Source organism: Rhinichthys klamathensis, unplaced genomic scaffold (genome assembly GCF_029890125.1).
Source record: "Rhinichthys klamathensis goyatoka isolate OS25496 unplaced genomic scaffold, OSU_Roscu_1.1 h1tg000244l_1, whole genome shotgun sequence".
Lineage (NCBI taxonomy): Eukaryota > Metazoa > Chordata > Actinopteri > Cypriniformes > Leuciscidae > Rhinichthys > Rhinichthys klamathensis.
In genome coordinates this window covers 1,792,373-1,816,115 of record NW_026606766.1, presented here as the reverse complement: position 1 = coordinate 1,816,115, position 23,743 = coordinate 1,792,373, and the positions used below count along the sequence as shown (strand labels likewise).

The 23,743-nt window shown below is 38.5% G+C and overlaps 2 protein-coding genes across 2 annotated transcripts in view; one reads left to right on the top strand and one right to left on the bottom strand.

Annotated features, from left to right (window-relative positions):
* LOC130100551 (dynein regulatory complex subunit 2-like) overlaps nt 1–4,347 on the bottom strand; it is a 114,097-nt gene extending 109,750 nt beyond the window's left edge. Inside the window, exon 1 of the mRNA XM_056266033.1 lies at nt 4,204–4,347. Coding sequence (XP_056122008.1) covers nt 4,204–4,347 — 144 coding nt within the window. The remainder of the gene's footprint in view (nt 1–4,203) is intronic.
* LOC130100552 (dynein regulatory complex subunit 2-like) overlaps nt 1–23,743 on the top strand; it is a 220,868-nt gene that overhangs the window by 128,239 nt on the left and 68,886 nt on the right. Inside the window, exon 7 of the mRNA XM_056266034.1 lies at nt 20,348–20,384. Within this exon, the coding sequence (XP_056122009.1) occupies nt 20,348–20,384 (37 nt within the window). The remainder of the gene's footprint in view (nt 1–20,347; nt 20,385–23,743) is intronic.

Genomic DNA, 23,743 nt, shown 5'->3' with positions numbered 1-23,743 from the left:
GAGGGCGAAGCTTTGACGGCGGTCCGGCCGCGGCGGGAGAGCACCGTCGTTTTCTTGACATTGTTAGGCAGACTTCTGATGATCAGGCTTCAGCGTGATCTTGGGTCGCGGGCCACGGGGGGGCGGCGGTCTGCGGCGGCTGTCAGAGCGAGAGCGAGGGCGAGGGCGGCCGCTCTGACTGCGCTGAGTTGTTTGAGTCTGCGGAGGGGGGCGCTGTGATGGGGCTCTGGCGGAGGGCTCGTGAGAGCGGCCCGCTGAAGAGCTAGCGCGGCGGGGTAGAAACAAGTTCATCGCCTGAGAAGCTTTCTGTACTTCAGAAAAGCGATCGACAATTCCCGTGACGGCAGATCCAAACAGGCCCGTCGGGGAGAGGGGCGCGTTGAGAAACGCGGCGCGCTCAGAATCTCCCATGTCGGCGAGCGTGAGCCATAAGTGTCTCTCAGCAACACAAAGGCTGGCCATGCATTTCCCCAGAGCTTGTGCGGCGGCTTTAGTGGCGCGAAGGGCGAGATCCGTAGCACTTCTCAAATCCGTGACGGCGGGGGGGGGTTTTCTACCGCCTTCGGCCCATTCACGGAGAATATCGCTCTGTAACACTTGGAGGACAGACATAGAGTGAAGCGCAGCGGCGGCCTGACCGGCGGCGGCGTAAGCGCGAGCATGAAAGCTCGAGGTCGCTCTGCAAGCCTTCGAAGGAAGCGTGGGTGAAGAACGCCATCTAGCGGAGGGCGGGCAGAGGTGTGTGGCGACCAAGTCCTCGACGGGCGGCATGGCTGCATAGCCTTTCTCGGCGGCTCCGTCCACCGAGCGCAGCGAGGCGGATACATCGGAGCGATTTCTAGCCGAGAGCGGTGCATTCCAGGATTTTGTCAGCTCTGCGTGAAGTTCAGGCAGGAATGGAGCGGCCCGGGTGCACGCGGGGGTCGAGCGCCGATGAAAAAAGCTACCGTCCATTCGGTTCGGGGCCTGCTCGGGTGGAGGAGACCACTCGAGACCGAGGCGTTCGACGGCCTGTGAGAGGAGGCGCATCAGCTCCTCTTCTATCCCGGCGCGGGTCCCCGTTGACTCTCTCGCGGATCCGAGAGATGACCAGTCTTCACTGTCAGAAGCGAGCAGTGAACAGGAGTCCTTCTCCTCCGCGGCGTCATCGGAAACAACAGAGCGGCCACTCGGCGGCAACTGAATGTCCGGCAGGGGCGGGGAGGGAGAGCGGGAAGCGGGAGGCGGCGGCGGCGGCCCGCATGTTTCCGCTGGGGGCTCCGGCGGCCTTTGAGAGCGGCGTTTCTTTTTACGCGGCGAGAGAATAGGCGGCGCGGGAGCGGTTTTCACTGCCAGAAGTCGTGCCCGCAGGGACGATAACGGCAGGCTTTCACAGAGGTCGCATCCTCCATCAGCGAGGGCGAGTTCTGCATGCTCGAGTCCCAAGCAGAAAGCGCAGATGACATGGCGGTCTCCGTCCTCGAGACGAGCGCGGCAAGAGCCGCAGGAAAAACGAGACATCTTTAAAAAGACGCTCGGCTCTTTTAGAAATAGAGAAAGGATACAATCGTCGGATGGCCTAGCTTGCTGGGCGGCTGAAGGTGGCGAAGACGGCCGGCTTCTTCAGGGTCCTTGAGCTCGCTAGAGGATGCCTTCTTCGACGGCGATGGCTTTTCTCAGGAACAGCAGAAGCGTGCAGCTTGCTGAAGATGAAATGAATCAACATATAAGCCTGGGAGAGCGCCTTATATACACCATGGCCACGCCCATTCTGGCGGGTCATGACGCAATGAGCGCGCGGGCGCCTCTCATTGGAAGCGGGTTCAGCCCCGCTCTCCCATAGGCTTAAGCAGTTCTCTCTGAGCGAACCAATGAGCTGCTAGCTAGCCCGCTCTAGGTCTGCCGCAGAGGAACTGCGTTGTGTATGGATACAAAATTATGAAATAATTTTTTGGCTTCAATATCTCAGCAAAGATGAATCTTTCCCGCAGCGTAAGCTAGCTTACGCAATACGAGAGAACCTCTCGTAAGAGAACGCACGTAGCCAATATGATCGCATAAGCATTTTTATGAAAACGATTAGTTAGATAAGCCCAAATGCCACACGAATAGCATTAACAAGAAGGATGTTGCCAACACACTGATAGCTTTTAGCAATGAATATTAAAAAGGAACTTAGCTTCGTGAAGATTTTCAGAGATGAATGGAGAATGAATCACGTCGTCCTGTGTCAATATTGCAGCAGAAGCGAGCAGCGAGCTAGCAGAGCGAGCAGCAAGCATGTATGAGCAAGGTGAATGAGCTTAAAATAAGGCGCCTTGTTTGAGCTTGGCCATTGAACAGCGAGGGGAGTTAACCAGCTAATGCAGCTCAGCTGGAGCAGATCAGCTGACGGGACAGTGTTGATAGCAAATAGCATAAGCAGCAGCTTGACTACCTGGCCTGCCAGAACTGACGCTGACGCTCGATTTGTATGCATTTGACACATAAATTTATCATGATGTAATTTCCTTGCAATTTCAAAGCAAAGGCTATCAAATGAACACACCCATGAACCAATTGGTTAAACACAGCCACCAGGTGTGCACACACACTGGTGCTTAATTGTAGACACACCATTCAGGTTTAAGTACTATAAAAAGGGAACAGGTAAGTTCAAAAATGGACGGTGTCAGAGGAAGAGGAAGAGGAAGAGGGAGAGTACGGATGAGAGGGGGAATCCGGAGAGAACAAGGTGAAGGTGAAGGTGGAGGTGGAAGAGGAAGAGGAAGAGGAAGAGGGAGAGTGCGGATGAGAGGGGGAATCCGGAGAGAACAAGGTGAAGGTGAAGGTGGAGGTGGAAGAGGAAGAGGAAGAGGGAGAGTGCGGATGAGAGGGGGAATCCGGAGAGAACAAGGTGAAGGTCGAAATAATGACATACTATCAAAACAATTAGATGTAGCTCAACACCTACACAGGTGTTAGTCTTTCAGTTTCATTACCATCTATTCTAGACAAAAGAGACTAAATGTAAACATTGACCATGTCACATAAACTGCAGTGAATTCTAAACAGTAGAGAGAGTCATTCATGTTTTGTAAAGAAATTTTACAATGGAAACCCATGTATGATGCTTCCGGTTGTTAGTGTTTTTAGGTTGTTGTGGTATGAGTGACAAAGTGAGTTTGTTGGGTAAAAACCTTTGCTAGTGTTCTGGAAGAATGGTTTGATTTGAAACATGAATGACGTGTTTTGCATTTCGAATGTGAAATTTACTGTTGGACCAACTTGAAAGTTGGTTAACTGTGTGAAGAGTTTCGAAAAAGTGACCTAAGTATTAAGAAATGTGTCCTATAGCAATTAAAAAACTGTAGAAGTACTAAGAAGTAAATAACTGTTGTGAAAAAAAGAAAAAAGTTCTGATTTTTATGCAATGCACCAAAAACCGTGAACACGTATAATAAAATAAAAAATAAAAAAACTTTTTTGATGATCTGATGGGTATTCATAGAGACATATTTTATGCATAAAATTGTATTTACAAAATTAGATTTTAGGACAAACCAAAGACCTGTGAATTGTATTTAAAATCTTTCATGTATAGCTATATTTATTAAATATTATCTACTAATGTAATTCATAAAAAATAATTTATTTATTGCAATGACCAAGGCTTTTTGGCTAAATTCTTTTAAATAAAAATAAAATAACTGAATAAATTGGACTTCTAGGACTTAAAAAGGGTCCAGTGGGGTTCAATACAGAACCCTAGTGTTCCTGATTCAATTTTCAAGAACGCTTTGGTTCTATTGGCGCTTTTCCACTGCATAGTACGGTACGGTTCGGTTCGGTACGGCTCACTTAAGAAATGTCTTAAATGATTGCATACTTTTGTGTTTAACAGGTTATTAAAAAAATGTCTAGTGATACTGATAAAGTATGTTTACATGCTGTAAAATTCCATCAAAATAAATAATATATAAAATCAAAATTAATGGATTAAAACTAAATCCATAAAATGATCCCATGATGGGAACCGCTGGTTCTACAGATATGAAACGCCCGACAGAACATTTGCCTGACATAACGTTACATTTTCTGTATATGGCAGTCTGCCTTGAAACGATGTGTTTTATATTTGCACTATATATTTGCACTATACAAATATATAGCCACGACTCAGCGATTTCTAAATCTAAAATGTTTACTCCAGCTCATATATAATATGTCAGCTGCTTGTCACACCTTGACGAAGTGGGTGAGCATGTCCTCTTTTCTCTTGGCAATATCCGCCTCAGCTTGAGCCTTTTGCTGCATGTTCAGAAGTCTCTCCTCCTCAGTCATCCCGGCACGTTTTCCACCTCCTTTCTTCCATGCTTTTTTAGACATGTTTGCTGACTGTGGATCACAGATTCAAAAGTCCTCAAAAGAGAAGATGTATTTTATTACACAAAATCAGAACTGGCTTGTCAATACAGACAGACAAACAGACAGACAGACAGACAGATAGACAGACATACAGACAGACATACAGACAGATAGATAACTTAAGATATCTAAAGATTTGTATGATACTTTGCATTAATTATATAATTTTTATGAGCTATTTCTTCCATTAGAATTAATATATTATTTAATTTTTTTATTTAAAAAAAAATGTCAATAAATGCAACATTTCACATCAAAATAGAGTGCAGGCTGCAGGCAAAAACAATTTCAAGTGAGAACAGCGCCATCCAGTGGCTTTAAAAATATATAAATGTGTGAAATGTCCTGTAACGCCTGTAACATTAGGCTGCCTATCTGCCTAACGTATATAAATAGAAAGGCTTTTTGATTCCTATTGTTGTTTTTATACATGATTTCTCTTATTCGTTTTTTTTCTATTTAGATATGTATTTAGATATTCTAAAAAGATAGATTTTTTTAATAATTTTTTTTTAGATAAGTGCTATCAGGATTTGCATTATGACTACAATCAAACAATAACATTTGGTTAGAAAGGGAACACAATGCAAAGATTTTTGTTACTCAGTATTTGATAAAGCTTTACACTTTTTTTCTGCACAGTGGCTGATCTGTAGTTTGTACCACCAAAAGTTTCTCTGAGTTTTCCTATTTTTTTTCGTATTTCCCAATAGTTTCCTATGGTCGGTCATTTTTGAGCGGGAGGAAGCTAACGTTAAGTGTGACTATTTTTTTACGACCCTTTAACATATCCGAATCATCTCCTTGATTATTTTGTGTGTTCATAGGTAATCTACAACCAAAGTCACCAAGTTTCATCCCCCTCCGATGAAGCAAAAAAAAAAAAAAAACATTTCAAAACGTAACAGTTTTCGGTCATTTTTGACCGAAGAAGCCCACAGAGGGTTAAACTTTTTTCGTGCAGTAAGCTGTAGAAATTGAAAAAGATACACAAAACGTGTCCATTTCTAATATTTACAATTGTGGTTGGTAAAAATAATAATATTTTAGCGTTACTAGCATTATTTCCCATCGTCTTACCTTGTGATGTCCGCCTGTGAAACGTTTCTGTTGACCGTTTCCTAGCAACCACCAACATATTTCCAGCGGTGCGCGCGTATCTTTCAAATCACCAGGGGTGGTAAAAGTACTCAAAAGTTATACTCGAGTAAAAGTAGGCTATATATAGGCCTACCTAAATAAAAAATTACTCCAGTAAAAGTAGAAAGTCCTCCATTCAAACATCACTTGAGTAAAAGTACAAAAGTATCTGATTTAAAACATACTCAAGTACCGAAAGTAAAAAGTAAATATTCAAATAAACTGTAAATATCAATAATTAAGCAGATCCAGGGTTTTTCCTGGCTCAAAATGAGGCGGAGGTGGTAAAATTGTAACACTAGGGGGGTCTGGGTGCATGCCCCCCCCCCCCCCCCCCCCCCCCCCCAATTTTCTTATTGGTTCCCAAATTTTAATGAAAATAGATAATTTGTCTTTTAATATAAATCTCAGTTCTTCCAAGTACAACATATTTCCCAGTTCCCTAGCCCACATCTCAAAGGTGGGGACAGAATCTGCTTTCCACATTTGTAAAATAAGTCTTTTTGCCAACATCATACACAGCGAAATGGCCTGTGTCTGATATTTATTACAAAAAGCATTCTCTGCTCCTAAAAGTCCAGTGCAAGGCTCAGGCTCCAACTCAATAGAATTTGCTTCAGAAATAAATTTAAATATACATTCCCAAAATGGCTGAATTTTACTACATGACCATAAAGAATGAAACAGTGTGCCTTCTGACACTTTACACTTATTACATAGTGGAGAAATCGTGGGATATATTTTATGAAGTTTTGACTTAGAATAATGAAGCCTATGAATTACCTTGAACTGAATCAAATTGTGTCTAGCATTCACAGAGCATGTATGTATGTTTCTCAAGCATGCATCCCACACGTTTTCATGAATGTTAAAACCAATTTCCTCCTCCCAGTCATGTTTTATTTTTTCTGTGCTACTGTCCACATTTTTTTGCAGTAATTTGTAAAAGTTAGACACACTACCATTCATACCAGGATGTACATTAACGATTCTCTCTAAGGTGGGATTCAAATTCAAAACTTCAAAGTTTGGAATGTGCTTTCTAACAAAGTCTCTAACTTGCAAATAACGGAAGAAATGTGCAGAAACAAGAGCATAGCTTTGTTTTAGCTGTTCAAAAGAGCTAAATGTACCTTCTCTATAAAGATCCTGAATTGTTATGTGTTTCCATTGAAAAAAGAGCTTATCATGTAACCCCGGAGGAAAAGCATGATTATTACAAATTGGAGTGTCCAGATATATATCTGGAATTTTCAAAAATACCTTAATTTGTTTCCATACTTTAATTAAATTAGAGATAACTATGTTTCCGTTGATACTCTTGACGTCAATTTTAATGGGACTATTAAGCAAAGCAGTTAATGAAGTCTTATTACAACAAGCTTCTTCAATTGCTAACCATTCTGGCTTGTCAACTAACTCCACCAATCCGGATTTCCTCCACCATGCTAAAGTACATAAATTAGCTGCCCAATAATAATATTTAAAATTGGGAAGCACAAATCCTCCTTGATCCTTAAGTTTATTTAGATGCTTCTTGTTAATCCTAGCAGTCTTGTTGGCCCGTATGAAGCTGGTTATAATAGATTCTAGCTGTTTAAAATGATAAAGGGGAATAAAGAAAGGAATACATTGAAATACATACAAAAATCTTGGAAGTACGACCATTTTTATAGCGTTTATCCTGCCTACCATGGACATGGGGAGTGTCTTCCAAAAAATTATATTATCTTTAAGCTGATCAATTTTCTTTTTCCAATTCAATTTTAATAACGTTTCAGGGTTTTTAGTGATCAACATACCCAAATATTTAAAGGAGTTGTTTGCAATTTTAAATTTGGTACTGGCTAAAAATGTTTTATCTAGATCGTCAGAGACTGGCATTAATTCACTTTTTTTCCCAATTTATCGTGAATCCGGAAAGACTGCCAAATTTTTCGATAAGCTCAAGTAATGGTGGAATAGACATTTCAGGGTTAGAAATGTACAATATAATATCGTCCGCATACAGCGAAAGATGTTGGGGTCTGCCCTTGATCATAATAGGCGCTATGTTAAGATGTTGCCTGATCCTTGCTGCCAATGGTTCCATCGATATGGCGAACAAAAAAGGAGATAGGGGGCATCCCTGTCGTGTGCCACGAGATAACTGAAATGGATTTGAAGCGTCTTGGTTAGTAATAACAGAAGCTACTGGATGCGCATAAAACATTTCAATCCATTTAACAAATTCTGAACCGAATCCAAATTTCTTTAGTACAGCAATCATATATTTCCACTCTAACTGGTCAAAGGCTCGTTGAGCGTCTAGTGAAATTACACATGTCTTTACGTTTTTTTTTGTTGTTGTTATAAATCATGTTAAATAGCCGCCTCAAATTAAAATATATATGCCTATTGGCAGGGGTTAAATTGGGATTTATTATGTGGGGGTGCTCTCCCTAGGGGGGTCCGGGGGCATGCCCCCCCGGGAATTTTTTTTTGAAAAATAAACCATTAAATAGCACTTTCTGGAGAGTTTTGTGCAAAGAAATGGAGAAATTGAGTATTACATGATATGTGAAAAACTGCAAGGTTAAGAGGATTTACTTTGCAACAGGTATTAGGACATTTAGCATTTACATTACTGTTAATCAGTCATCACTTGATTACACGTTGTATTACCTTGTTATGATATAGTGACCCATACAATGTGCCAAACATAATGTGCCACATGGAGAGACAGTGCAGCATATGACAGTAGCAACAGCTGAGAAGATTTGGGTCTGTGGTGACCAGGTCCACCTCATACAAACTTCCTTCTCCCATTCTCTCTCTTTACTACGACAACACACACACACACACACACACACACACACATAAAAAGGCAAAGTTTGGATTTCTGGCTCCAGTGGTTGCCTCATTACACAACCCACGTAAAGTTGATAATTCCGAGAATAACTGCAATTGCAGATTTCGAACAGAGATGGCGAAAACTGCGGACTGCAGCTTTAAGATATAAAAATGATGATAACACTGGTTAGTTTTACAATCAACATTTGAATTTATTTGTGTTTTACCTTTGTAATTTAATTTTGATTTTACATTTAATTTCATACACATTCTTAAAATCAGTACAGAGAACACACATCTATAACTCATCACTCATCTATAACTTTATTACTTCCCACAATGGCTGGTATGCAAACACCTCAGTATTAGTACAGTATTCAGTATTCTGAACATATTGAACATACTTTTAAAAATACCGCAATAATACCGAACAACACTGATAATTTTGGTCATTTTCATACTGTCCCATCTCTACTGCCAACATGTTACAGAGCTAGTCATGCTAAAAATGTCTGGAATATCACCCCACCTGTTGAAGAAGTAAGTCAGTTTCCTCTTCTTGGGTGGATATGCTCCACTCATTTTAATTTATCTCTGAAAGTTGGAGAATAAATGGTTGATTTAATTTTCATTAACCACAGAGCTTGGTAGCTAAAAGTAACTTAGGTCTAGCAAGTCTTATATTTCTGTAATTCACACAGATCAAATACAAATATGCTGACTGAATAGATTGCTAGTTTATTTTAAGTAGCCAGCTAACGTTAAATTAGCAGTTCTCTTGGCAATTTGCTGATAATCCGGTATCTGAAGTAAAATGCTCAAAACATCTCCTGAGAAAAATCACATGGTCAACCTAGTCCTGGTTATTTAATTTTGATTTAGTCTTATTTTCCTTACCTTGTCATTCAAGGCCAGGGCACTTTTTTTGACATTTCTGGAACATCAACATCCCGCGCAACCACGGTCTCCCAGGAACATTCATTATTGCTGCGTACATTTATCCGTGTCAGATGCGCATGCGCGAGCGGTGCGCGATCATGGTCGACTGACAACGAGATTAAGCAGCTGAACAAAAATACGGCCGTGTTCCGATTGTTCTCATCTCAGCTCCGCCGAGACAAAATAGACATGCCATTTCAAAAATCTTTCATTTATTGTCAGAAATATGTTTTCAAAAGCATCACTTTCATCAAATTGTATGTAACATAATTTCCAGTAGACTGCAAACGAGCAGGCTTATGTGCCGGGGCTGAGCCCCGGAGAGCCCCGGCCCAATTTAACCACTGCCTATTGGGCATAAAACCAGTCTGGTCCTGATGAATTATTGAACAAATGTACTTTTTCAGCCTATTCGCAAGAATTTTGCTTATAATCTTAGATTCAATGGGAATAAGAGAAATCGGTCGATAGGAAGACATCCTCTGTTTATCCCGTCCTGGTTTTGGAATTAATACTATACTCGCTCGGTACATTGTTGGCGGAAATGTACATTGTGTTGTTGCATTTTTAATCAATCTTTGGATTATAGGTACAAGATTATTCCTGAATTTTTTAAAGAATTCAGCACTAAAGCCATCAGGTCCGGCCGATTTATAAGGTAACTGTGATATTACTTCATTTATTTCTTCCAGTGTGATTTCTTTGTCTAAAAATTGTTTTGCTTCAGTGCTAAGAATGGGAAGGTCCAAATCAGAAAAGAAATCTTCTATTACTTCCGAGCTTGTTTCACATTTTGATTCATAGACTTCTCTATAGAAATCAGCAAAGCAACAATTAATTTCCTTAGGATCAACAATCATCTTCCCATTATCCGACTTTATTTTATGTATTGCACGAGTTGCCTGAGAATGCTTTAATTGGCGTGGAAGTAGTTTTTGGGGTTTATCACCTATTTCAAACTGCCTTTGCCTAATATAGCCTACATGAGTTGTCTTGAAATATTTTTAGAAAGAATCGAGTTATATTCGCTTCGCAGCGCAACTATTTTCTTAAGTATAGTCTCACAACTGGTTGATCTGTATTCCATCTCTAAATTTGTTATTTGTGTGTCAATATTATTCAATTTGGCTCTATTCTCTCTATTCTTTGCAGTTTGATATGCTATAATATCACCTCTGATGACTGCCTTCATTGCCTCCCACAGGACCGAGTCAGATACATCTCCTCATTGTTTTCTAAAAATAATGTAAACTTGTTAGAAATGTATTCACAAAATTTGACATCATTTAATAACATATTATCAAATTTCCAGGCATAATTTCCTCTACTAAATTGTATTCTTAAATGAAGAGAAACAGGGGCATGGTCTGATAATAATCTATTATGATATTGAGTTGAAACTACACATTGCAACAATCTTGAATCTATTAGGAAAAAGTCAATTCTTGAATATGTTTTATGGACTGAGGAGTAGAATGAAAAGTCATGATCATTGGGATGCAAAGCTCTCCAGCAATCGATTAGATTTAACTTTTGCATGTAATTGCTTAGTACACCAGGCGATTTATTTGTTGTGGTTCGGCGGGGATGCGTGTCTAGCCTAGCATTTAACACGCAATTATAATCACCTGCTATGATGACTCGTGAATGCATAAAGTCAGGTATGATTTTAAAGACATTTTCAAAAAATGAAGGGTCATCGAATCTGTTGTTAAAAATAAATAATAATCCACCCGCCAAACAAAGAATGGCAAAATTACATTTTCTTTATAGCCTAAACAGAGGCTTTACTCCCTTTAAACTTATTGTCAATGTTTCATTTTTGAAAACACTCTTATCGGAATAATTTTTTGTACCTTTATAAAGGGCATTTCCCCCCTAATTTTATTTAATGTATGCTCTAAATTTCATTTAAAATTCTCACATTTTATCAATACATTCAATTAAAATAATAAGACACTAGGCTGTTACCAATCAAATTAAATAATTTACATTGAAAAATTATAACTGTATTAAATGAGATTATTTTGAATATGTTTTGAATATACAAGGAATGTTGAAAAGAATGATACTTTGAAACTAAACCGCCAGTAGGAGGCGGCAGGCGGCCGTCTTAATGAGCGAGTCATTGAGTCATTAATGTAAACGATTCGTTCAAACGGCTGATTGATTCAGAATGAGGCGGTTTAATAATGGGCAATTGAATCTTTGACTCAATCGATTAGTTCAAAACGCTGAATGATTCAGTAATGAATCATGGATGAGTGTTGCTGTGAGACGCGATATGGTTCTGTTGTTTGGAACTATTTTCGCTGCTAAAACAGAACAAAAACAGTCTAAAAATGTAAGAAACTTAATTTTAACTATTTGTTTATTGAACTGTTATGAAATTAATATCTCGGTTTCAATCGTGATGGCATTCAGGGAAACAGCACTCTGGTCGTCTGTAGCCTATATATTGTTTCTTAACTATAATTAATGTTATAAATAACTGCGCGAGACTCAACAGCGCAACTTTGTTACCGTCCGTACATTAGGTAGCATGATGGGAGTTCCGTGTCTTTTAGGGATGGGGAAATGAAGCCTCGTGAATCAATGAGGCTTTCCCCTGACTGTTCCGGGAAAAGATTCAAAGCTTCGAGAGTGTCGAGAACAGCGCCATCTGGTGCTTATTTAAAATAAAGCAGCCAGAAGCCTGTGTTAGAAGCTCTGGCAGATGAAGCAACCACAACACACTCCATAGTTTCAATGTTATGTGTACAAAATAAAAGCTTTACATGTTTGTGTTTGATTTGCTCATTAAACAAATTCATTTTCCCATTAAAGTGTGACAATAAAATATAATATAAGCTTATAAGATTCACTAAGATTTAATGTAGGCCTATTTCTCTCTCTCTCTCTCTCTCTCTACACACACACACGCGCACACACACACACACACACACACACACACACTGAATAAGAACATTGTCTGATAGGATCATCTGTTATTAAATGTGCTTATGACACTTGGCAGTGATAGTGCTTATGTTACTGTAGGAATGACAGAAATGTGATAAAGTTTTTAATTATTTTTATTAAGAAATAAAAGCTGTTTCACAGTGTTGGGGCTGAGTCTATTTCTCCTCTTAGACAGTACTTCCCCAGCCTTAGAGAAGACTCTTTCACATGGCTCATAGGAGGCCGGGGTACAAAGAAACTGTAATGCCAATGTATATTGGTGGGGGTAGACATGTTTCTGCATTCTCCAGTATTCAAGTGGATCTTCAGCTCTTTGTATGTTTGTCTCTGTAAGGTATTTATCCACTTCTACGATCGCATCAGAAGTGGCATTTGAGCTTTGCTCCACAGCACTGTCCAACAGAAGCCAAAGGTTTCCACCTTACAAGTGTGAGGAAAATTATTATTATTATGTTTATTGGGAGTGACTGTACATGTACATTGATTGAATATAAGACACATCAACGGTCAGCAATTATAAAATACAATAAATAAATAAAAATAAAAATAAATAAATACTTGAGCTTGGTGTGGGCTGTTGAGTTGATGATGGTGCTTCTGTTGACTGAGTGCTTGATGATGTGGATGGTCTTTCATCTTCGGCCCTGATGACATTACCACATTCTGCTTTTAGCCGTTTGACAGCCTCTGTCATTTTAGTTTGGTTAAGGAAACCCAACTTTTTAAACCTTGGGTCCAGCAGAGTTGCCATGGTCATTATACTGAGCGACTCCATATTCCAGATATGCTCCCTCAGACGCCTGATAAGCTTTTCAGTTAATTCCTTTGTTATTGGCATGGTTAACCTATGAAATAGAAAATTATTTACTCTGTGCAAAAATACAAATTCAATAATTCAATAATTTAATAATTAAGAGTATTCTACACAAATAAAAATAAATACCTTAGTTGTTCAACCTGTAATGAATGGTGAATCATTTTTAGCAAAGGAATTACTTTGGAGCCAGACACACGTTTTTCCTCGGACAGCTCTACTGTGGCCTGGTGGAATGGGGCGAGAACACACAGAACTTGCTGTATGGCTTCATAGTCCAGGGCATGAAGTGGAGCTATATCAGTTTTAAGTGAGGCAAGGGATGCTCCCACAGTTTGCCTTTCCCCATGCAGCCGTTGAAGCATGTGAAAAGTGCTGTTCCAGCGTGTTTCCACTTCATTCACAAGTTTAAGAACTGGCCTGTTCATCTCTTGCTGCACATGGGTCAACATTTCTTTGGCAGAGGTGCTGCTTCGAAAATAGGTGACCACCTTTTTAGCTTTGTTCCGAATGTCACACAGAGCTGTACCTGATCAAAAGACTTTTTAACCATGGTGTTAAGTGCATGTGCAATGCAAACTGAATGTCTCACTTGCAGAATTCTTGCACAAGCAATCATGTTTGCTGCTGCATCTGTGACAAGACACTTCACTTTGTCCTTGATTGCCCACTCCATCATGACATTCGTTTTCACCAGGGCCATATTTTCCGCTGTGTGCCTGTTTGGGAACTTCTCAACATCCAACAACACTGTATTCAGCTTATAACTGTCATCAATGTAGTGGCAGGTTATTGCAAGATATGCATCCATGTTGATAGAAGTCCACATATCCGATGTTATAGACACAGCAGTTGCTTTTTCCATGTCTGCCTTGGCCTTCCTCTTTGCTTCTTCATATTTTGAAGCCACCATTTTCTTTAAAGCCTTTTTGAGTTCACAAAACAGTTGTAGTAAAATTATATTATTAGTGATAAAGATTTATTATATAGATTATACATAAAAATCAACCTCTGCTGCTATCCTCACCTGTCTGGTTGGGATTATATAGGAAGGATCAAGGGCATGGATGAGGCCCTTGAAACCCTCATCCTCAACCACTGTAAATGGCTGTGAGTCTTTTATGACCATGTTGACCAATGCCTCATCAACCATTTGCTTGCGAGATACTATAATGAAAGAAGAAATATATACATAATATATTAATTGAAACCATGATAATGCATTCACAATTATGAATAAAAATCATGAAGCAACAGTCCTACTTTGTGTGCTTGGATTGTGGGTCTGAGCAGTCACATGATGTGTTGTTTCCATAAACAAGCTCTTTGTCACACACCAAGCATCTCACCTTCTAAAAGAGTTATATGAAAGTAAGAAATTATGTACAACAATAACATTTTTTAAATAATATATATATATATATATGCATACACACATTGGAAGCTATAAGCTCAAAATATTCCCAGATAGGGGAAGTCTTCCTTTTTTTGGCTGTTGCCATTGCTCTAAATACAAACCCTTCACCAAACACCAACACCCTATCCCCTCTCCCCTAAGCCCACCCTAATCCCAAATACCAACACCAAATTACCTAAAATCACCAAAAGTGCAAAGATATTACAAAAACAAAAAGACAAAAGTATAGCCTAAGTAGTGAAAAATAAATTTTGGTTATTTAATGTATTATATTTATTAACTTTCAAAGTACAGCACTCTCCTGAAACACCCATCAACCAGACTGAGCCGACAATGACTCATTAAATGAGATCTGGAGTTCGAGCCTTCTGACACCCAAAGCGAAACACGCACGTGATTGGACAGAAAGTGAGGCTTCGTTTGTCATCGATCACGTGACTCTGGGGAAACCAATACACACCCCGATACGGGGCTTCACTAGAAATTGTGTCGCATCTGTGATACGCGCATCAAAGCTTCAGTGTCATACGTAACATCACTAGTGTCTTTATTACACTCAATTAGCTGTCATCCACCCTCGATTGAATAGAATGTTTTTATTACTCGGCCCGCTCGACCCGCGGATTGTGATCCGTGCAGCACTAATTCAATTCAATTCAAATTTATTTGTATAGCGCTTTTCACAATATATATTGTTTCAAAGCAGCTTTACAGAAAGTGCATTTCAGAAATGTACATAGAAAAATACAGTTAATCATCATGTATTAATTTAGGGCATAACATATCGCCGGCGTTGAGTCGTCTCTTCACAGGCGTCGAGTCGTCTCATCGCAGGCGTTGGGGCATCTGAAGTCTCCGTGAGAGGCTGGATACAAACTGGAGCTGACGAACGCTATTTACCTCGGGACTAGCGTCCTGAGATAACAGCAGAAAAGCAGATGGGAAATAATTAGCGTAGCTGCTGTTCATAATATTAATGCATTCGATCTGATTCAACAGTGGTATAAAAGGTAAGCATTATATGAATGCTTGGCTGAAGAGATGCGTCTTTTGAACTGGGAGAGCGAGTCTGAGCCACGAACAGTATCAGGAAGGCTATTCCAGAGTTTAGGAACTAAATATGAGAACGCCCTCCCTCCTTTAGTGGACTTAGATATCCTAGGAATGACCAGAAGCCTCGAATTTAGGGATCTTAAAGAATGCGATGGATTGTAGGGCGATAGAAGGTCCATTAAATACACAGGAGCTAAACCATTTAGGGCTTTATAGGTCAGTAATAGTACTTTGTAATTGATACGGAACTTGATAGGTAACCAGTGTAGAGATGATAAAATTGGTGTTATATGATCATATTTTCTTGACCTAGTAAGAACTCAAGCGGCTGCATTTTGCACTAACTGTAGCTTGTTTATTGAAGATGCAGGACAACCAGCTAATAAAGCATTACAGTAATCTAGTCTCGAGGTCATGAATGCATGAACTAACTTTTCTGCATCAGAAACAGATAGCATGTTACGTAATTTAGCAATGTTTCTAAGGTGGAAAAATGTAGTTCTTGTAACATATGAAATATGATTTTCGAAAGACAAGTTGTGGTCTAGTATAACACCCAGGTCTTTTACTGTAGTGGATAAAGTAACAGGACATCCTTCTAAATTGAAGTTGTATTGTAAGAGATTTTGTGGGTAGTTTTTTGGACCAATAAGTAATACCTCAGTTTTATCTGGATTTAATAGCAGGAAATTACACGTCATCCAGCATTTTATATCTTTAAGACACTCTGTCAATTTAGATAAGTTAGTGTTTTCATCTGTCGTGATGAAATATGTAATTGAGTGTCATCAGCATAGCAGTGGAAATTAATTCCATGTTTTCTTATAATATTGCCAAGTGGCAGCATATATATTGAGAATAGCAGAGGGCCTAACACCGATCCTTGCGGCACTCCATAGTCTACTGACGTTATCTTTGATTTTTCCCCATTTAAACAGACAAAATGGTAACGGTCTGATAAGTACGATCTGAACCAGCTTAATGCCTGTCCCTGAACACCAGTGTAGTTTTTGTAGTTGTTCTTGAGGGGCCATAATTAGGGCTGCTTTTAGAGCCTTTTTATAACGTGACACACTGTCTTTCCACGCGATTCTAAAGACCTCTAAATTCGCTTGTTTCCATTTACGCTCTAAGTAACGGACCGGCGGGCCGTGTTTGGCCCGCCGGCCTTGTAATTGACACATGTGTGTTAAACAGAATACGGAGGTTTGTTGCGAATTACCATGAACTTATCTGCTACCCTAGCAAGTTAATTTTATGTTTTTATGTTACTGAGAGGAAAATGTCTTCGTCAAAACCACAAAAATACCAGAAGCGGGATAAAAACTGCTCAAAATGTGGATTTCATTAGAGGAATAGCTCTACTATAAAGGGACAATGTCCAATTTAACGCACCCTCTGAGGCGGCCGTGAAACAGCGCTGCGAAATGGCCAGAAAATGCATTGGGCGGCTTATTGAGCACTATGTAAAATGCAAAATTTATTTAAAAAAATTATACAGTAAAAACTGCTCAAAATTTGGATTTCATTAGAGGAACAGCTGTCATATTATGGGACAATGTCCAATTTAACGCACCCTCTGAGGCGGCCGAGAAACAGCGCCGCGAAATGGCCAGAAAATGCAATAGGCGGCTCATTGTGCATTGTGTAAAGTGCAAAGTTCAAAGCTTCATAAAAACAAGATTCCACAGTAATAATTGCTCAAATTTTGGGTTTCGTTCGAGGAGTAGCTCTACTATAATGTACTCATGTCCACTTTAACGCACCCTCTGAGGCGGCCGAGAAACAGCGCCGCGTAATGGGCAGAAAATGCAATTGAAATCAAAACTGCAACTTCTCCTATCACTGCATAGTTGACATCTGTCAACTTCATGGGTGCATAGCTTCAAAATGCAACAGTAAAAAAAAGTCTAATCTTGTGCAGGGTGACAGGCAAGCACAATGGGTATAAAGGCCCCAGTGCACCTTTAACGCTCCCTCAAACACAGCTGAGATATAGAGCCCCCAGTTGAGCCAACAATGCAAGGCTCTTCTAACTGTACTATGTCAACTTCATGGGTCCATGATTTCAAAGTTATACAGTAAAAATATTTGAAATTGTGCATGATTATATTCAAGCACAGATGCAGGGTATAAATCATCATGAAACCAAATGGGCCAACAATGTGATAGCTCTTCTGTATTGTCAGATTGGGTCCATAAACCATGCAATGGCACTTTCAAGTCAATTCAATTTAATTTTAAACATTCATTTGTATAACCCTTTACACAATACATATAATTTCAAGGCAGCTTTACAGAAAATGCAGGTTTCTATGTTACAAAACCACAGGATTTAATGAGATGATATCAGAAAGTATGAATGTAAGGTTAATTCAACAAGGCATGCTGTGTCTTTGAAGCAACAATTAAAGGCTAAATAATTATTTCGTGATTTGAATGGCTGACACGCAGCGACATATACAGTATTATCAGCTGTATGATGTGTTTTTACCCTGAAATGTTTAATTTCGAGAGAGACCTGGCGCGCGCAGGGAGGGAGACTAAACAAACTTGTTAAAAAGAGATCCAGCGCGAGAGAGGCAAAGAAAAACGCATGTTTTTAATTTAATATGTTTCTTTGGACAATTTTCGTTTTGTACTGTTTTAATTGTTTAATTTAGCTGTAATTTCTTTGGCAATACAAATTTAAAATGTCGCAAGAATAAGATTAGCCTATTGTTTCTTATTTAGCATCGCAAAAGAAATAAACTCTAAACCCGATGCAACCCTGTTTTAGATAAAAAAAAACTGTCCCGACACTATTTAAACCTTGAAATGTTCGATCTTGGTTTCAAACTTAAGTAATTTTAGTGTTCTTTGACATTACACAATAATTTAGCAGACTAAAGACGAGCTTCTTCATTTTCATTTTCTGATGCAATCGGCTGACAATCTTCCTTCATCAGTTTTTGTCGTTTGTGCAGCGGCTGCGGTTCTACTGGAATGTAGCAAATTTATGTTGTAATGATAATCAAACAAAACTCTTGACTTTAAATAAGTAAACAGTTATAAACAGTTACCTATTTAAACATCAAGGTGGTAAAATATACAAATATTATTGGACAATAATAGGCCTAATATGACATTGATTTTGCCGGGGGAAAAAATATTATTGGACAATAATAGGCCTATATGATATTGATTTTTGCCAGAAAAAAATATTATTGGACAATAATAGGCCTATATGATATTGATTTTGCCTGAAAAAAAAAAATATTATTGGACAATAATAGGCCTATATGATATTGAGGGGGGAGGGGGGGGGGGGGGGGGGGGATACATTTGGAATCGTTTGACTTTTTATCTAGTGTCAGAACGACATCAACTGTTATTTTAGTGATTTGAAAGATACGCGCGCACCGCTGGAAATATGTTGGTGGTTGCTAGGAAACGGTCAACAGAAACGTTTCACAGGCGGACATCACAAGGTAAGACGATGGGAAATAATGCTAGTAGCGCTAAAATATTATTATTTTTACCAACCACAATTGTAAATATTAGAAATGGACACGTTTTGTGTATCTTTTTCAATTTCTACAGCTTACTGCACGGAAAAAGTTTAACCCTCTGGGCTTCTTCGGTCAAAAATGACCGAAAACTGTTACGTTTTGAAATGTTTCATTTTTTTTGCTTCATCGGAGGGGGATGAAACTTGGTGACTTTGGTTGTAGATTACCTATGTGAACACACAAAATAATCAAGGAGATGATTCGGATATGTTAAAGGGTCGTAAAAAAATAGTCACACTTAACGTTAGCTTCCTCCCGGTCAAAAATGACCGACCATAGGAAACTATTGGGAAATACGAAAAAATAGGAAAACTCAGAGAAACTTTTGGTGGTACAAACTACAGATCAGCCACTGTGCAGAAAAAAAGTGTACAGCTTTATCAAATACTGAGTAACAAAAATCTTTGCATTGTGTTCCCTTTCTAACCAAATGTTATTGTTTGATTGTAATCATAATGCAAAACCTAATACTATTCTAAAAAAGTATTTTAGAATATCTAAATATATATCTAAATAAAAATAAAAAAACGAATAAGAGAGAGAAATCATGTCTAAAACAACAATAGGAATCAAAAAGCCTTTCTATGTATTTATATAGGCAGCTACAGGCGTTACAGGACATTTCACACTTTTATATATTTTTAAAGCCACTGGATGGCGCTCTTCTCACTTGAATTTTTTTTTTTTTTTTTTGCCTGCAGCCTGCACTCTATTTTGATGTGAAATGCTGCATTTATTGAATTTTTTTTTTTTTATATAATAGAAAAATATTATATTAATTCTAATGGAAAAAATAGCTCATAAAAATTATATAATTAATGCAAAGTATCATAAAAATCTTTAAAAATTCATAATAATAATAAAAAAAAATATTATTGAACAAGATTATATTTAATTGGTTTTCCTGAAGGGGGGGGGGGGGGGGGGGGGGGGGGGTATTACATTTTAAGACTTCTGTCTTTTTTGACCGGGAGGAAGCTAAGTGTAACCCCTAAACGAAGAAGCCCAGAGTCTGTCTATCTATCTATCTATCTATCTATCTATCTATCTATCTATCTATCTATCTATCTATCTATCTATCTATCTATCTATCTATCTATCTATCTATCTATCTATCTATCTATCTATCTATCTATCTATCTATCTATCTGTCTGTCTTGACAAGCCAGTTCTGATTTTGTGTAATAAAATACATCTTCTCTTTTGAGGACTTTTGAATCTGTGATCCACAGTCAGCAAACATGTCTAAGAAAGCCGAGAAGAAAGGAGAAGTGGATAAACTGTGGCGAGAGCTGAAGGATTTACACAAACAGAAAGAGTACATCGAAACCTTGTCTAAAGCATGTGAGTCTCTGGATCTCAAGAATAAACAGAGTGAAAATGAGATTGACGCACATAAAAAGGAGATTCAGAAGTTGCAGGTCAGACTCCCTCAGGTTTATTCAAATCACACTCCATCACAATCCCACAAACCACTGTAAACTTGCTTTTAAATCTGCCATCATTTTCACATGGAGTGGCCGCTTTTTACAATCCAGTTAATTCCAGATCTTTATTTTCTCAATGGATATCCTGTTTCACTCGGATATATGTCGCTTTGGGGGAAGTCATTTCAGATTTTTCATGCAGATTCATTACTTTAATTTGATGTGTACTAGCAGTTCTTTTGCATTATTCTAGTCATCTGTTAAATTCAGTATATCATTTGTGTTGTCTTTTGACTTTTCTCCCCTTGTCCTATCCTCTGTCCACAGCTAATACATGACTATTCTCCTCTTGGGAAGTTTTGGCAACGTTACAACAAGGTTCAGCTTGACAGTTTGTGTCTGAAGCGAGAGAAAGGGCTTCTGTTACAGGAGAATGAACAACTGAAGATCAATCTGCAGCAGTACATGGATGAACTTTCGGTCTCTGGGGAGAGTTTTCAGCATCAAAAGCTTCCGGTTGCGTCTTCTTCTTCAACTCTACAGACCCCCGCTGACACTGAGAGACGCGCTCAAAAGCGCCATGTGCTCAAAAAAAAGCGCTAAGCAGCGAATATTGTACAGAAACAGCTTGTGAAAACGTGTGTTTTTTGGAAGCAATTAAAATGTTTTATGCCTCTGCCATGCAGTCGGTGAATCTGTTTAATGCAATGATCTCAGTAATTTTTTTTATTAAATTTAGGATTTTAAGACACTTCTTCAAATCCCACAGCCTTTTCTTACGACTTTATATTAACTGGTGCAATTATGTAAATGTGTTGACCGATGCTGTTTCATCACCTCAAGATGTCGCCAAATCATTGAAGATTGTCCTTTATACATCTGGAAAACAGGTCGATGCATTTTAGAATGAAAGGTGAAGTTGAAAATAGACTACATTTTGAATTATTTGAAGACATTTTGCATCTTGTCATTTAATAACAAATAAGCTCAGCTATAACTATAAGCTCTATCACTCATGGATGCATAGCAAACCTCAAACACTGATGCGTGATGTCTTTAATAAAGACATGCTGTATTAATCTAGTACAAAACAGGGCAACAAATAACATGAAGCTATGTTTTATGGAACGTGTTAACTAATGCATAATATTATTATGGAATCTTCTGGCCAAAGAAACGCATCAAAATACTGAAATGTTTTATTTTGCACTGTAATAATAAAAATCAAGGCAACATGAATAGTTTTTTTTTAATCTCAAAATGTCGTCAGTAATTTGTTATTTAGCCAACTTGCAAAACTGTTGTAGGCTGTTTTTTTAGTGAGAAACAAATCCTCAACCTCAACATTACCTGTATCATTTATGCATGTCGCAATGCATGCTGGGAACACACACACACACTCAAACACAGACCTCTTTACACAACAGCAATGTTGTTCAATATAAAATGCTCAGCACAGTCTATCCTTTCCAAACGGTTGAAGACAATGCTGTAAGATCGGCTGACTCTTGAAAATCTCCCAACCTTTTAAAGCTGTTTGACCTTTAAGCTTTAACCCTTCCTCTCCGCTGCTTGCTGATAATGCTGGACTGGTCACCTGGAGGAGAACACTCTTTCAAGAGCAGAGAAAGTCAGAATTACCCTACGTTTTGAGAGGCAGTATGTAGTGCTTAGTACTTGATTTAATTTTGGCCAGCAGAAAGACCTTTCACCTGCAAGACATGAAGTATCCCATTATCTCGACATTATCTCGATCATTTTAAAAAGCGACTTGAATTGGACTCAAGGTAAACATTTGTGTCAGTCCATGCATTCCTTGAGAATGATGCATGTACGATTCACTTCTGAGACACACACTAATGTACCTAGCTAACAAAAATATGTTTTGCTAACATTCCTATTAAGTTATGAAAACGTTATTTCTGAAAATTGTCTTGGTTATAATAAAGTTAAGGGAACATTCTGAAACAAGTATTAACATAAAACACGTTAGTCAAACGTCTAAATGTTTCAGAAAAAAAACCTTCCATGAACAATTACTGGTATAACTTTTTTTGTGCTAACATTGTGAGAACGTTATTAAAGCCCACATAACTCTGAACGAACGCTCTATTTGCGTGACTGGAAGAACGTTTGTCCATAACTTGGAGAGAACCTCGCCAGAACGTTAGCCAAGTTAGCTGGGTCATAAGGGCAGTGTTATTTGCATCACACATACTGAGGCAATTACACAATGAAAGCAACAGTAGTTCATTTTTAATCAACAAATAAAGACAAAACTCACTGATTTGGATATTCACTCCTAATCAGTGGTGTGCACAGACCTCCTCAGGGGCGCAGGGACCAAAAAGGGCACTACATTTTTATTTAATTTAATTTAACAGTACCTGCATTTTATTCTCTCTTTTCAGCCAACTTGTGAGAGGGATGCTTCCTTTGCCTGCATCAGAGAGTTCCTTGATTTTTTTATTTTATTTTATTATTTCTTTCTTTGGCATTCTAAGAAAATATGTTGATACAATTATTAGAATGCATAACACATCAAATGAGAATAGGGAAATGATGATGATAATATTACTTAATATTATTTACTTTACCAAACAAAACAGTGAGAATAAAGAAGGTAATTTATTTTTAGTTTTGTTGATGTTGTAAATTTAATGCATGTATTATATGTATGAAAGACAGTGTTAGCTATCATGAATCAGTAACACTTTACAATAAGGTTTCATTAGTTAAATTAGTTAACATTAGCTAATAAAGAACTGCACTTCTACAGCATTTATTAATCTTAGTTAATATTAATTTCAGCATTTACTAAAACATTAAAATCAAAAGTTGTATTTGTTATCATAGTTAATGCACTGACTGTGACATAACATGAATAAACAATTAACAGTTCAGTTGTATTATACAGTAACAAATGTGTTGCTCGTGGTTAGTTCACACACACACACCCAAGGCGATTCATACGTGAATGACGATTTGCACTGTTAGGGGTATACAGTCAAAGACCCAGAACCAGATATGAAGAATGAAGACCCGGAGTCAGAATTATAAAAAATTAAAGAAAAGTTTTACTGAAGATAGGTTGCAGTTTCATCAGCAGAAGTCAGCTTCAAGACTCACACAGGAGTTCGTAGGCCGCCCCCCTTACAGTTACAAAGATCACAGCAGTTATACCATTTCCAAGGTCTAAGCTACGTCATTACTTCAGGTTGAA